We start from the raw sequence: 17,262 nt of genomic DNA, 5'->3' as shown, positions 1-17,262 counted from the left end.
AGAGAGGACGTAATTTTTATTCTTCTTTAGAGTAACGATTATCTTTATAAAGAATTTTTTTTGGTAATATAATTTTAAAATTCACTTATTATTTACTGGAAGCAATATTTATTATTTACTGGAAATAATATTTATGTAGCATTTTTCTGTATGTACATGTGCACGCTTTAGAACGAACTAAACTGAGTTTTCGAAGAGATTCTTGATCATTTCCCAATTTTCGCGATAATCGAGATATTATTTCTAAAGCGCCGAATATCCGCCATCGATAGCTAGGTGCGCGGGGAGCGGGAACTGCCACTAAACGTCTTGACTCGAACCATGGAGTTATAGAAGGTGTGTCGTTCCCGTGGATGCGCAGTAGCCTAAAAATAGTGGGGAATGGACAACCAATCATGGGAGGCCCATTCGATTAAAATCCAATATGGCTGTGTTTATTTCGGAGCACTGCGTGTTTAGCGTGTTTAGCGTATTATTATAACAGATCGACCGTGTGATCAATTATCGTGTAAAACTGACTGGATTTCATGTATTTCGCGTGGAAATTGTATCGTTCCTTCCAATGATTTCATGGAAGCAGCAAAAAAATCATGGATACTGAATTTCAATTATTTCACGGAAACTTTTTTAATATGCAGGACAACATTTTTGATACATTAACTGCGAAAGTAGGTCTGAAACTTGAGTACAAATTTCCGACGTAGGTAATCGCGCATGTTTGGTGCTAACCAGATCGTATATTAGGTTGCGCAAAGTAAATATGCAAATAAAAATAAATAATATAATAAGAAAACAAAGAAAAATAAAAAATATGTGCAATCGTATTTCTAATCAGTAATATTGTTACAGTTTATAATATTTTATATTTTAATAGGTTAAAATAAAGATTTCATTGTTATTTTAACTTCTCTAATACTGTTTTTATTAATCATCTGCTGTGAACGTTTGAATTCCACGCGTATAGAATGGGCCCTACGTGATTGGTTGACAAAATATGTCCCCCCACTCTCCGCCGCCATTATGAGCAACGACACACCTTCTATAATTCCATCATGACTCGAAACGGCACGCCTAGCAGGCCATCCTCACTCCCAGCGGTCCGCGCGCCGTGCGATCGGTGGGGACGGTAGGTTGTATATTCGACAGCAGAGAGAGTAGGCCGGCCGGACGCGCTTATTCGGCTATCCTTAAACGTTAATAACTCGTTAACTATTGCGCAAACTACAAAATGGTATAAGAATTTTTGATTCAGTTCGGTCCTTTCCACCTGCTCATGACAGGAATTTCGATAATTTTCAAACAACCTGTATATGTAATATAAATCGGACTTTCAATCTTTAAAACAATAAATAACAATAAAATTAAGGCTAATGAGAGTCAGCGCGGAAGTGAGTGCGCATAAATATTAATTCATATAAATTAATCCATTATAATAAATGATGTCAACTTTAATACAAATTTTTGTTGAACGTTTCATCATTTATTACCATGAACTAATTTATATGAATTAATATTTGTGCGCATCAACTTCCGCGCTGACTCTCATTAGCCTTAATTTTACTGTTATTTACTGTTTTAATAATTATTAATATATATAATTATTGATTATAGTTAATATATTATATACACAATAAATAGCCAATCTACACATGTTATATAAAATAACATTGTACAACAAGAATTGTGTTTTACGACATATCGCAGGTGATTCTGATAGGTTTTTTCTCATAAATTACGAATCCACAAAGAAAAATGAGCTCTAGCACGTCAAATTTTTTTAGAAAAATCAAATTAAAGTAAAAAAAACGTGTTTTTCACCATTTTTAAAGTTGTTGAAAAAAAAAAGGACATCATAGAAATTTGTGCATTGGCTGAAATAAAAACTCAAATCTTAAGCTACAACCATAAAGTAAAGATAAATTAGTAACATGACCTAACTTTTGTGTAACGCAGATTTTTTTATGTACGCTACATCATTTCATGTGCATATGAATATATATACGAGAGTAAATCAAATATAAACAGGAATTTTTTTATCATTTCTTCTTCCGTTAGGCCTCTGTTACATTACTCTTATATGCTTGTGGTGCGCACGCTGATTATTCAAATGCCACGAGCATATAACTTTTTTATTATTAATTAAACGAAAATATAAATATAAAAAAAAACAAATTGATTTTCTACATAGTTCCCTGCTACATCACACAAAAAAACGAATTCTTAAAGAAATGCATAAATGCTTTAATTCAAGAATATTTTATGCTTAGAATAGCGCCAAGAATAAACAATTTCCGATTAACAATAAATTATTCGTAAAATAAAATAAATTTTATTCTTAGTTCAAAACAAATTTTATTTCAATAAAAGAATAAAGCACTCGTTCAACACTAAATATGCTTATATTAGCATTATTTTTTCTTAATATAAAACCTTTTGTCTACTTATTTCAAACCCCCAGTATGCTTTTTAGTAACATCAAGATGACAGAAACCAATGCTGCAGTAAGTGACGATAGCTTTGTAAATAAAGTGCCACATTTATAGAGCATGCCTCCTAATGTGCACGGGGTACAAGCTCCCAAAGAAAAACTGAATCAAACTTGGATTATACCCTCTATTAATATAGCTCAAAGGCAAGTGAAATACTGAGACCGTTCTACCAATCTCCATTAGCCATATTGAAAATAAGGATGCAAACAGATGGTCAACCTCGTCACAATGGAAGAGAATACTGGCTGCATATACAAGCGGATCCACTGCGACGAATTCATTGCTCATCTCACCTATTTAACTGTGGATAGCAGATCCGCGAATCCGCCGCGAAAAATCCGCCCGCGTGTATAGGCGCCTGTTCGTCACGTCGCAGTGATAAAGTCGGCTGGCTATTCGCGCATCCTCATTTGCAATATAACTGATAGAAACATTAGGACGAGCTGAATATTTCATACACCCGTAAAAATTGAACTACATTTGAGGTATATTCCACGAATGCAACAGTTTCACTCACAAAACCACCGTCAATCGTCATTCACTACACCCATACACTTCCGACATCTTGATATTACTGAGGGGTCCTTATACACACTGTTGCCGCCTGCCGGCGAATTTTTAAATTTGTAATTCTTAATTCAAGAATAAATAGTTTGTAAATAATGTGATTGAGTTTGTTAGAACCATATAATGATTTTAGAAACAAGAATACAATTTTAAGAATAAAATATACTTTGCATAAATCTATTAGTTATTAAGACCAGTAAATATTTATAATTAAAGAAAACATTTTATACTTAAATGAAAGTAAACAGCATTCAAGAATAAAAATATACGTAAATCAGGAATTCATTTTTTTCTGTGATTGGTTACAATTACACCGTGCGCTTAGTCCGTGACCTATACGATAGGCGTCCTAACCGATAGATTAAACAGAGACATCTATCGTGTAGGCCGCAGACTAAGCGCACGGCGTAAATCAGACTACTAAGGCTCCTGACTAGTCGCGGCGGCCATGTTGGAATCGTGACGTCAAAAGCGAGGAATGACACGTAAATTTTGCATAATGCCATTAATAAACAAAGACAATTTGGATGAAACGAAATGACGAGATCGCTTTAAAACACTTGTAAAAATCGGTGACAACTGTCCTTTTCTCCATTGATAGTCAGTAAATGGTCGTAAAAGACTCGTAAAGTGAGCCTATATTCTGACAGAAACACACGGTTTCACAACTGTTGAAACGAGTTAAATATACACTTTTATGTATAAAATTCCAAGATAACGTCGTCAAAACTGGTCAAAATGTCACTTTTCCGCCCCTATAAGTTCGGCCATTTATCGTGGTATGGCGCTGTAACACACATACAAGCACGATCCCATGTTCGTGTGCTCGCAGGCGAGCACACGACGAACATGGACTAGTGCTTAAGTGTTTGGCTACCGATTTCGCCAGATCGCCGTCTGATTCTGTGTCGCCACTGTCAACGCAGAGTTCTTGGCCGAGTAGTCAGAAGCCTTAATACTTTTTTGCCAGCGGATAAGCAGTTTGGCAATCTCATTCTCATAAAAAGTAGTAGGTTGTATATCTGCAGTCAATTATGCACAAAAATGTATTAATAACAGTTACAGAGAACTATATAGAAAAATAATTTGGTTTCCTTATATTTTTATACAGGTTCAATAAATAATTTTTTTAAATTCTCGTTTATATTTGATTTATCCTCGTACATATACAGGGTGTCTAATAATTAACGATAAAATTCTCGCATAGCGGCAGAATGAACTAAACTGAGTCGAAAAATCCTCTACTATTTTGCAATTTTCACAATGGGATATTAATTTATGAAAATAGTCAAATTTGACCGACCTCCACCAAATGCTAGCGAGATATTAAATACTAAAAATCACTGAATATTGATTTTCAATGATATCTCAAATATTATCAACTTTACAGAAAAACAGCGAGAAACAAAAATTGTTTATTTTTTTCTCATAAAGTTCTGAGAATTTTTTCAGAATTTTTTAATACCGCATTTTCTCATGTTGGTAAAAATAGTTGTCAATAGAAAAATGCGGTACTAAAAAGATTAAAAATTCTGAAAAAATTCAAGCTCTATGAGAAGAAAATAAACAGTTTTTTTCTCTTGCAGTTTTTCTTTAAAGTTGATAATATTTGAGAAAAAAATTATTGAAGACCAATATTCGGCAATTTTTAGTAATTAATATCTTGTTAACTATTGCGAAAATTGCAAAATGGTCGAAAAGTCCTTTACCATTAAACTGAGTCGAAAAGCCCCCTTTACCATTTAAGGACTTTTCGACTCAGTTTAGTCCGCTTTATCTACACACAAGCGCTTTGTTAAAACTTAACGGACACCCTGTATATACATATATCTACAAGGTGTCCTATTTTAACTTTGACATCTTAATATCTTGAAAATCATAAAAGACACGCAAAAATGTTTTAGACAAAAGTTGTAAGGTTTAAAAAGTCTATTTACTGATCATATTAATTTGACATTGAGTAGCGTTGCCAAGGTCAGGACGAAGTCACTTTGAATTTTTTAAATAGAACCCCCTAAATTTATTACATATTATTATAACCCTTCCCGAGATCTTTCCAAAACACTATAATTTCATTCACTTTGGGTCACCGTTTTGAAGTCATCGAGATTTATTATGATAAGAGCCAACGAAGATCGGTAGTTGATCCAGTTAATAGAAGCAAGATCGAGGAATGATCCAACTAACGAAGATCGAAGAATCATACATCTGACTAATGCAAGATCGAAAGATGATCCAGTCAATGAGGCAAGATCGAGGGATGATCCGACCAACTAAGGCAAAATTGAAAGATAATCCAGCCAATGAAGGCAAGATCAAGAGATGATTCGATCAATTAAAGCAAGATCGAAAGATGACCCAGCCAATGAAGGCAAGATCAAGAGATGATTCGATCAATTAAGGCAAGATCGAAAGATGACCCAGCCAATGAAGGCAAGATCGAGGGATGACCCAGCCGATGAAGACAAGATCGTAGGATTAAGGAAATTTGTCTAATTATCATTACGTATCACTCTCAGAAAATGTTCAAAGTGTGCATCGTTATTTTCCAAGCACAAAATCAGTCTGCGTCTAAAGTTTCGTAAAACGCCTCTGAGCATTTGTAACGTTATCGCTTGACAGGCTCTTCTGACTCTTTTCATCATATCCAGTTTCGTGGTTGGTGCTTTCTGATACACAGCATTTTTCACATATCCCTATAAATAGTAATCAAGAGGATTTAAATCCAGTGATCTTGGAGGCCATAAGACTGGTCCTTTCCAACCTATCCAATGATTTGGATATTGCTCATCTAAGAAAATTCGAACATATTGAGAGTAATGTACTGAAGCACCATTTTGTTGAAACCAAAATCTTTGACGGACATCCAGTGGAGATATCCTGAAGATATCTTGGTAAATTTTGGAAAAAGTCTAAATAAATTGGACCATTAATTGTACGTTCAAAAAAATGTCCAATAATTTGACCATTATACAATCCAAACATGGAGGTTCCAACGATGCTAATTGACCACTTGTCGATATCAGTAAGGATTTACTGGTGACCAGTAATAACTATTGTGTCTATTGAGATGGAATGTAACTTCGTCACTGAAACATACATTTCAAAAGAAATTTGGATTCTGCTCCAATGCATTAAATGCATCTACAAAATTGAACTCTCAGTCTGCAATCGTCTTTGCTCAATTCCTGTAGCAGATTGATGTGATAAAGATGTATTGTACGGATTGTAACATTCAATGAGCCGAGATCGAGGGATTCCTAATTCATGTTCTATTTGTCGAGTACTAATGTGTGGATTGAAATGAATCTTGACCAAAATTGTGAAGAGTTTAGGGTCATTATTTAGAAGCCTTTCTCTGTCTCTGGCGATGTAATGTATTTCTGCGAGCTCTTCTTTCAATATTTATCACTTGCTGCGCACTTGAATGGCAAAGATAGGATATAGCTCAGCATAACGATGGAAAGCACGTCTGTAATTCCTGTTGCATTCGCCAAGAGTCAGCAGGATATCCATTACTTCATTTGATGTATAATTCGCTATTCTTTAAGTACAAAAAATCAGAATCTGAGTTCATTCCAACAAAACTAATAAAAACTTCTTTACTGCGGTTGCCCAGTAGCAATAGTTAACATAGCTGACATAGTTGACGTAATTGACGTTGTGAAGAACCTTATTTTCGGAGAACTGTATATTTTTTTGTATATAGAACATGTATGTACATAGAATTCGTATTTTGTATGACACGAATAAAGTTCATCATTCTTTTTCTAATTTCTAAGACATGCAGCACATAATAAAGACGATGAATTTATATCTGGCAAAGTTATATGATCTGATTTAGATCGAAAGAGATGTAATAGAGACGTGCAAAGAACTCACCTGCTTACACAACTTTCTAAAGTAACTCAACAAATGCTTTCGCCGTAGCGAAATTCTGCGTACACGTGATATTTGTCGCTGACAATACACAGCGTGTGCAATGGAGGCAATCGAAACTTTATGCGATTGTTAAAGGCGACGTGTTAAAGGATTGCTTATACCGAATAAATCTCGATTACAAAATGGCTAACCCAAAGTGAATTAAATTATAGTGTTTTGGAAAGGTGTCAGAAAGGACTATGATGCAATAAAAAAAATCTATAGGTTCTATTTAAAAAATTTAAAGTGACCTCGTCCTGATCTTGATAACACCACCCAATGTCAAACGGATATGATCAGTAAATAGACCTTTTTAAACCTTACAACTTTTGTCTGAAACATTTTTCCGTATCTTTTATAATTTTCGAGATATTTCGATGTCAATGTTAAAATGGGACACCCTCTGTTTATATATATATATATATATAGTAACCTACACCTGTCAAGTATTGTTAGGGATTAACTTTATTTACTGCAGTTTCATTCATATTGCTGTCAGATTGCTAGGAAATTCGTTTTATGTGGAAATAATTTTCATCATATTGCAGTGTGATTGTCTTAACCTATAAAACCTATAAAACCTATAAAGCAGAAGAAAGAAATTGTTTCTTTCTAGTTGCGCACAATCGTTTATGGTATACATTACCGCCAATATCATAAGCAAAATCGGAAGCCGAATTCCTAAAAAAAAATGGCAACTCAGGCGACGCAATTTTTAGCAAATTGATAGCAATATGCTGAAAACTTATTATCTAGGTAGTTGTATTCAGATTTGTCAAAAATTATTTTTGTCATACCTTCTATTGTTATTGTTATTTGGAAGTAATACTTTAATACAATGTTAGCACAACCTACCACAAATTAAAAATTGAGAAAAAATGCAAAGTGGGACTGACAAAAAATCTTTTTTTTTTATTTTTTTACGTATTTTTCATATTACGATATTAATAAATTAATAAAAATACAAGATTCTCAATATAAAATAATAACAAATAGAAAGTCTAAAAAACGAATGAGAGTCAAGATATAAAAGCTTTTTATAAAAATTAACTAATATATTACTTACGACCATATAATTACACAAAATTAAAAATTTATACATGTTCTTACGGATGAATAACTAATGATATCAGTTCGCATAACATGTTTCGGCTGCAGGATTGAGCCTTCTTCAGGTGTACAATAGTTATAATATAAAACGCACGAAAACGCAGTAAAGTTAGTATCCATTGGTTTTACCGAAGAATGTTAAAAATTCCACATGAATAATTTCCAGGGCGTACAAAAATTGCTCACAGACAGCTGTTCGACCGTATGGAGAACACAGCTAGTGATTCTGAACATGTATAATGATATTATAACAATGGTAAATTAATTTAAGCAATAATTGTTCTCGCGACAACTTACGATATTAATATTCGGGCACAATGTAGCACAAACCTAGCACAATTCAGCCCAATTTTCAAAATACGTCAATTCTAAAAGTGGGGGGATAACTTTATATAGGCTATATATTTTGTGATTACGGTGGATTCCGCCCGTTCCCCCGCCCCTTCCCTCCCCCCTCTCTCTCACTCCCTTCCCTCAACCTAGGGAAACACGCATGTTGAGTCCAAAGCAGAGCTGGGATTTAGTTGCACATTTCGGCTCGATTTCGTTGGCGACACCCACTATTTCCCTTTTGCCGCGCATTGCCTAACAACGAATCGTTGGATGCTTGTAAACAACGCGCGTACCGCTTCATCTCAGGAGCGTTCCTACTATCAACTATACTATACGAATGGAACTGATGAATCTTCCTCAACTTAAATAATGAATTAAAACTTTTTTTTTAGAATAATTTTAAATTAATAATTGAAAATATTTTTATTATTAATATTAACAGTGTAACGTGCGCCTACAGTATAACGCCCCGTCCTTTTTGTATATTAATAATAAAAATACTATATTATTATTACTATTAATAATTAATAATAAAAATATTTTTTCAATTATTAATTTAAAATTATTCTAAAAAGAAAGTTTTACCATAATTCATTATTTAAGTTGAGGGAGATTCATCAGTTCTATTCGTACAGTATAGTTAATAGGAATGCTCCTGAGATGAAGCGGTACGCGCGTTGTTTACAAGCATCCGACGATTCGTTGTTAGGCAATGCGCGGCAAGAGAGGAACAGTGGGCGTCGCCAACGAAATCGAGCTGAAATGTGCAACTAAATTCCAGTTCTGGTCCAAAGGATATAACAGAATAAGCATATGAAATCTGCTCACGCACCAATTGAGCTCAAATTGGTGTCAGTAGTTGACTCATGAGACGTAAAACTTTTTCAAAAATTAACCTTGAAATTGCATTTTTGTTGGAGGAGGAAAGCGAAATAAAAAAAGTGGATTTTTTCGCAAAAACGGCCGGACCAATTTTAATAAAAAAAAAAAAAATACGTTGTATACGAGGTAACTTCAATAAAATTGTTTGTGATTTCTATGAGGAATAGAAAACCGGTAAAAGAATTTTTGAATTTTTTATGAATTTTTTTTATGATATATTTTAGTGACCACCTTCATATTTTTACGAAAACATTTCGGGGTTCTCTACTTAAACATATAATTGTTTCAAATCGATCGAAATGATGAAACATAGTTAAAAATAACAATCATTCGCGTAACGCCGCGCTACGTTGCGCTGGTTGGACGATAGCGGTCACGGCGCGCTGCGGCGCATGGTCATTACCGTAGAACTTACATATTAACCATTATATCGATATTTGCCCGATCATCGACTGTTATAAATTTCGAAATATTCGTCGTTGTTTCAATTTCACCTCTATTTCATGTCACCTAGGTCTTTCCTGCTAAAGTCGAATTGAGATAGCATGGTAAAAGAAAGTTGAAATATTTGATACGAAAAGTGACATCCAAATTCAGATATAAGCCGATTGTTTACAACGTATATTTTTTTCATAAAAATTGGTCCGGCCGTTTTCGAGAAAAGCCACTTTTTTATTTCGCTTTTTCCCTCCATAACTCCCACAAAGTGGTGCAAGGATAGATTTCAGATACATAGTGAGATATATTCAATTTTATCAATTTCCTAATAAATTCATTTATCAATAGCAGTAATCCAGTTTTGTAAGCCATAACCAGTATATTGGTACATATTATACTTATAATTTTTATGTAATAATATGTAATAATATCTAAAATCTTGACATTGAATTTAATCTCGGCTTTAATACAGAGATGTCTATTCCAAGTAAGAGGAATAAAAAATGCAAAAACTGTAACATGTTTTTGAAGAAAGCCATTAGCAGAAAGAAAATTATACATACTCTTGATGAGTAAAAAAAATATGAATTATATCAAGATTATTTATAATTTTCTTTCTGCCAATAGCTTTCTTCAAAAATATGTTACAGTTTTTACAGTTTTCATTCATCTCACTTGAAATAAACAATATTAAAGCCGAAATTAAATTCCATGTTAAGATTTTAAGTATTATTACATATTATTACATAAAAATTATAAGTATGTGAGACGTACCAATATACTATACTGGTTACGACTTACAAAACTGGATTATTGCTACCAATAAATGAATTCATTAGAAAATTGATGAAATTGAATATATCTCATTATATTTGAATTATATCTGAATTTAAATGTCACTTTTCGTATCAAATATTTCACCTTTCTTTTACTATGCTCAATTCGACTTTAGTAGGAAAGACCTAGATGAATTGAAATAGAGGTGAGTCAAAACAACGACGAATATTTCGAAATCTATAACAGTTGATGATCAAGCAAAAATCGATATAATGTTAAGTTCCACGGCAACGACCGCCATGCACCGCAGCGCGCCGCAACTGCGACCAGCGTGGCATAGCGCGGCGTTACGCGAATGATTGTTATTTTTAACTATGTTCCATCACTTCGATCGATTTGAAAAAATTATATGTTAAAGTATAGAATCCCGAAATGTTTTCGTGAAAATACGAAGGTGATCACTAAAATATATCATCAAAAAAAATTCATAAAAAATTCAAAAATTTTTTCACCGATTTTCTATTCGTCACAAAAATCACAAAAAAGTTTTATTGAAGTTACCTCTTCGATGTCTACAATATTTTTTTCATTAAAATTGGCCCGGCCGTTTTCGAGAAAAACACTTTTTTTATTTCACTTTTCCCCTCCATAACTCCCACAAAGTGATACAAGGGTAGATTTCACATACTTATTCCGCTATACCCTTTCTCCCTATTACAATGACATGCACCTAAAACACATGAGTATGTCTGCGTACAATATGAAAATGACTGCGTTCAGCAGAGAAAGCAGCTTTGCAATTGTTATAAAATTCTTTAATACGATTTTGGTTCCTTATGGATCTACATATATAATCCAATCATAATGAAAAATTTTACAACAGTTGCAAAGGTGCTTTCTCTGCTGAACGCAGCCAATGTGACCGCAGCGCATTCTCTCATCGCAGTGTGGCTGTGACAGATTTCCTAACTTGATTTGTAAACTTTAACGATTAATATCTCGGCTCACAGGACAAAGCAGCAGTTTTTTTATCAGATTCGGTCGTTTCATGCAAAAACACGTCAAATGAATCTAATGTTATCAATAAAATCATGAAGTAATCAAGAAAACTTCACTGAAAAATCTTAGTTATAAACCTTACGCAAGGTAAGGCATATCATGCATTAAAAGGGAAGTCATACCATATATTAATAATAAACTTTCATTCTTTTTTATCACAATGTAATGTAATATTTAACTCTTCAGTGTTTTTTATTAATTAGAAATTATATTAATATGACAAACGGGCTCGATTCCTTGTGATATGACAGATGTTTTAATCTTACACATACTAATCTTAAACATTTAATAACTTATTTAATATAACCGAATGAGATTTTTTTTGCTAGATTTATTCGTTTCACAAAAAACGCGTCGATTGGTATGTATTGGTATATATATTTTTTATCAATAAATAATTACCGATAGTATTTTTCGCGTATATGTGTATACAAGCATATGAGACATATATGCCCTCGTTCAATTCCTCCGCGTTTTCTATACTCATTGAGCATACATAAAACTTGATCAGCTTAGCCGTTATTGAGATTCGATAATCTCGATCTCTCGCAACTTGTCGGCTTGCATAATAAAGGAATCTTTAATACGGCTGGTCTCGCCCTACAATGTCGTTGCGCTTGTCTCAGCATCGAGCCACTACCATGTCTTCAAATATTTATACTTCTATATGAATGTACATTCGCGTGAATCATGCGTCTAATAGTATAATACACAATAATAATTATTTAGGACGTATATGTCACATCTCAAGCATTATATATCTTACAATATTTCTGGAGTTCTTGGATATCCTCTGGACTTCGTCTAAAATATCCGTAGGATAACATTGTGGCGGACATTAGTGTATCTGCTGGATGCCCACCAGATGTCCGAGACTATCCCCGATGTGAGATTAATGCGAAATCTCAAAATGATATCTCTAGGACATCCCTTGAATAAAGTGTGCTTCGTGGGTTTTTTGCAACTGTCAGAGGGCATCAATATGAAAATTAGGCCAAGTTGCAATTAAATCCGATCACTGTATTAGGGTAAGATTACCAACTGTGAATGGTTTATGAGATTTTATGTTTTATATTAAAATCAATTAAGAGAAATAATTCTATTTTCAGTCAAAGCAAATCTTAGTGCTTAAATATTTCAATGTAAATCTATATACATATCCAATTCTGTAAACAAAAATTCACAAAGCACAGATCAACATTAATATTTTATATTAGAATTTTTATGTAAAACATTATATATTTTGCAACCACCGACTTTTCAAGAATTTTTAAAAATATAACAGAGAATGTTACATACCCTTGATATTTCTACAGGATGTTCTTCTTGTATCATATCCAATGCTGGACTATTGCTGGGAGAGTAACTCACAGGAGTAGTCGCAGGTGATCTATGATGCCTAAGTGGACTCAAATCTAAAGGTGTGGCCGGTGGCTGTGCTGGCGTACCGTGTACGATACTACCCTGTACTGATGTCGTAGTTAAACCACTGAGACCTATTATAAATAAACGGAAAAAAATTATTATGATATATTAAATTTGAATTGCTTTTCTCAAAAAGTCTTTCTCGTATTTGTTATATGGAGTATACATGATCCTCCCCCCCCCCTCCACCCCTAACACAATAGGTATAGTAAGCCATAAAGCTTCAGAAATTGATTAATTAGTCGATTATTCTTCTCATTTAACTGTAATTGATCAATTTCTTAAAGCTTGAGGCTTACTACGCCTATTATGTTTACAGGCTTAATCTTGCTTGTTATAAGACATGAATTGGTTACCAGAACGCACAAGTGTTATGTACAAACTTAGTTTATAGATAATTCATAAATTAATTAAAAATTTTCTAACAATGAAAAGACCAGAAGTGACAATTAATACAAATCCGGTCTACTCGAAGTGCTACTAGTCAATATTACTGCGCTGCACTGTTGAAATATAATATTAAATATAGTATTGAAAACATATTCATCCGATATATAAATATATTTATATTACTGAAGAGAATCCTAAACGTGAGTCGAAACGTATGTACTAATATTTGTATCAGATAATAATAAGATCTTATTCGCAACAATAACTTGCATCGGCTCTCACAAGGAGAAGCGCAGACGTTCGGAATTTAGAAAAATTTGAAACTTGTGGTACGTGAAGTGCATCACTCAAACATTACTTTGACCAAGCAGTACACAATGCGCTTCTCAGCCATTGTCGAGAAAATCGACTTTAAAAAATTCCAAGCAAAATATGAACTATACACTGAACATTGAGCAAGTTTCAACGAGTTCCTGATTACATTCAAAAATACTGGGTGAGTTTTTTAACCAGAGACTGCAAAATATCTGGAAAAATAAGCATTGTACGAAAAAATGTTCCAAATAAACCCTCAATATTTTTAAGGGAGCAATTCTATCTCGCAAAAGTTAGCCGTCTCCCGCTCCCCCCTGGGGGTAGGGCTGAGGGTAACTTTGAAATCTTAAGTGGGAACCCCTACTTTTTATTGCAGATTCGAATTCTACGTCCAAAAACACATCAATTTTGTCTAAACCTTTTTTTTCGATTCCTGATAGATGGCGCTGTATTCGGTGAAAATTGGTTAACCTTCGTCTTCTTCAAGGGGAATCCCCATATTTTATTGCACAATGATGCTACGTTAAGAAAGCAACTTTTGTCTGAAAACATATTTTTCGGATTACCGTAGATGTCTACGATAATTTTTTATCTGTTCTTAGCTTTACCCAGGATTAACGACTTGGACGTGACGGAAATTATAATCTCTTCGAGGTGCTTGTTTATTGCGAGTCCCCTTACCTCTCACATTTGGGATGCTTGTTTATTGTGAGTCCCCTTGCCTCTCACATTCGGGATGCTTGTTTATTGTGAGTCCCCTTGCCTCTCACATTCGGGGTGCTTGTTTTCAGTGAGTTCTCTTGCCTTTTACCATTCAATTCAATAAGTGCTCGAACTGATGACCTTCAATTTCGATGCATTTATTGATCCGCACTTTGAATGATTGTACGTCGAATGATTGTATTGTTACGTTGTTAACCCTGGGTAAAACTAAGATCGGGTAAAACTAAGATCGAATAAAAAATTATTGTACACATCTACGACAATTCGAAAAACATGTTTTAGACAAAAGTTACTTTCTTCAATGTAATATCATTGTACAATAAAACATGGGGATTCCCCTTGAAGAAGACGAAAGTTAACCAATTTTCGCCGAATACAGTGCCATCTATCAGGAATCGAAAAAAAGATGTAGACAAAATTGACGTGTTTTTGGACGTAGAATCTGCAATAAAAAATAGGGGTTCTCATTTAAGATTTCAAAGTTATCCCAAGCTCCACCCCCAAGGGGGAGCGGGAGGCGGCTAACTTTTGCGGGATAGAATTGCTCCCTCAAAAATATTGAGAGTTTATTTGAAACATTTTTTCGTACAATGCTTATTTTTCCAGATATTTTGCAGTCTCTGGTTAAAAAACTCACACATAAAAATTTCAAGTTAAATTATAAAATTAAGCAAAAATGAAATTAACGTAACGAGAGCACATAAAAAAACCCTAACGTAAAAAAACCGTGTTTAGTGTTTGTCCGCCCTCGTTGTATTGAATTTTATTTATCACATGTTTCTATTACGTTATAAATAAAATGTGCGTTTTTCATAAAAGATTTATATTAAATATCCGGTGATTACTATAAATTTGATTGATTTTACATAGAAATAACAAATATTAAAATTTAAAAAAGGGGGGAGAAAGAAAGTGCCGGCAGAGACTCGAACAGCAATCCAGCGGTTACTAGAGATCCTATAATCAGAGTTTGGCGAATGTGGACCAAACATGGCGGATAGAAAGAGATAACAGATATTACTTTCTCGTATGAACGCATGCACAAAGTGTTAGAATACGTGACAGGCAATACGTGACGACAATACCTGAAGAAACCAATTGAATTGATCAATTGGCCGAATTGTGCAATTGTAATTTGTTAATTTTCTTTTTGTCCGAGATCTCGGAATGATTTCTAACCTCTTTAACACAGGTTTTACTCATCTGCTTGTAGCTATCTCTTTCTTTTCTTCGCACTCGTTTTCCGACAATGTACGAAGCTATCCGAAGAATAGTGGACCAGGTGGAGAACCAATCAGAAGTTGTGCCCGCTTTCGTCAAACTCTGCTTATAGGATCTCTAGACAAGAGCACTACCCGTTGCGCCACGGGACTCGTTCAAACTTGCTCAACGTTCAGAATACATACCTCGCTCGGAATTTTTCAAAGTCGATTTTCTCGACAATGACTAAGAAGCGCATCTAACTGCTTGACCAAAGTCTGGGTGATACACTCACGTACCATAAGTTTCAAATTTTTCTATATTCCGAACGTTCGAGCTTTTCCTTGTCAGAGGTTTTTATTAAGCTTTTTATTGATTATTGATCTATATCATTAGAGTCTATACAATTTTGAGATATTTATACCGCTTATATGCATAAAAAAAATTTATTAGTTCTGATATGTTGTAATACTTTATTTCTTTCTTCTTTTTTCTGAAATCTATTATTCTACCAAGTGATTAATCTAATGACTTCAAAATTTTTATAATGTTAATTTTTTTGAAAAAAAAAAAAGAAATATCAAACTAGAGCTTAAGATTTTTAATATAGGTACAAAAGACATTTATTACAACAAATCGCATTTCAAAAGCGTGTTCTTACTTCTGATTCTGCTTCTGTAAGGTAATTCCTATTAGAAACATTAACAAATTTGTCCTTATATAAATTGCGTTTTATTTTCCTTTATGTACCAAAGAGTTTACGGGTTATCGCCATGTCGTGATCCGTATTAATAAATTGAACAGTAAGATTTATGAAACGTTGGCATTAACAATTGATCACGATAATCCATAAATCTTTTGGCACCTCTAAAAAAAACACCCATAAAAGCCTAAAAAATATTTCCCTTTATGAAAAATAAAAAAATATTTCAGCCCTTAGAAACGTGTGAAAAAAATACGCTAGCGTTGCTAGCTGCATATTTCAAACGGACAACGAAAGCGCTATGTGAGCGGCACAATCATACACTTTTTGAGTTTTTATAAATAATTTCATATTGCTCTCTAATGCCGGGTGATCGTTAAAATTGTGTCTAAACTAAACCGCATAATTGCTTTACGACAAGTAGGCCGAACAAAATAAATAAATTTTATTTCGTAGGAGAAACTTGTCAATTTTATTTAAATGTTGTATCTATAACTAAGATTATGAGTGTCAGCATGAATGCATTAATCATTGAAGAAAAGATATTTCTCATCGAGTCCTTTTGTAGTAGAGGCAATAACCGTACAAAACTATATTGTAGATTCCGTAATAAATATGTCTAAAAAAGTTTCAAGTAAAAGTACACTTATGAGAGAAACGCGAAGTATAAAATTCTGATTTTATAAATCTTTGTATGATTTTAATAAAACTTTGTATACAGATGTAGATTATGTAAATAGATAAATTTATAAAATATTAGTTAGTATATATATATATACAGAAAACTAGGGACTACTTTAAGGAGTGAAATTACTCTTTATAGGTAAAATAATTTTTAACTTTTCGAAAGAGAAACGGTAGTGTCTCAGCGCTAAGACAAGCGCAACGATACTACCTTTATAGTATCACTTTATATTATAGTAGGGGAGG

At 33.6% G+C, this 17,262-nt stretch overlaps 1 protein-coding gene across 2 annotated transcripts in view; it reads right to left on the bottom strand.

Moving 5' to 3' along the window:
• Positions 1–12,015: 12,015 nt before the first annotated feature.
• The window catches only part of LOC108770023 (serine/threonine-protein kinase SIK3), a 122,031-nt gene continuing 116,784 nt past the window's right edge, over positions 12,016–17,262 (bottom strand). For both annotated transcript variants that reach the window (XM_018521311.1, XM_018521313.1), the window contains 2 exons: positions 12,876–13,072; positions 12,016–12,540 (listed from right to left, as the gene is read on the bottom strand). In XM_018521311.1, the coding sequence (XP_018376813.1) occupies positions 12,496–12,540; positions 12,876–13,072 (242 nt within the window). In that variant the 3' untranslated portion in view covers positions 12,016–12,495. The remainder of the gene's footprint in view (positions 12,541–12,875; positions 13,073–17,262) is intronic.

This window comes from Trachymyrmex cornetzi, unplaced genomic scaffold, assembly GCF_001594075.2.
Source record: "Trachymyrmex cornetzi isolate Tcor2-1 unplaced genomic scaffold, Tcor1.1 scaffold983, whole genome shotgun sequence".
Taxonomy (NCBI): Eukaryota; Metazoa; Arthropoda; class Insecta; order Hymenoptera; family Formicidae; genus Trachymyrmex; species Trachymyrmex cornetzi.
Note: the sequence above shows the minus strand (reverse complement) of the source record. Positions and strands in the feature narration are given on the sequence as shown.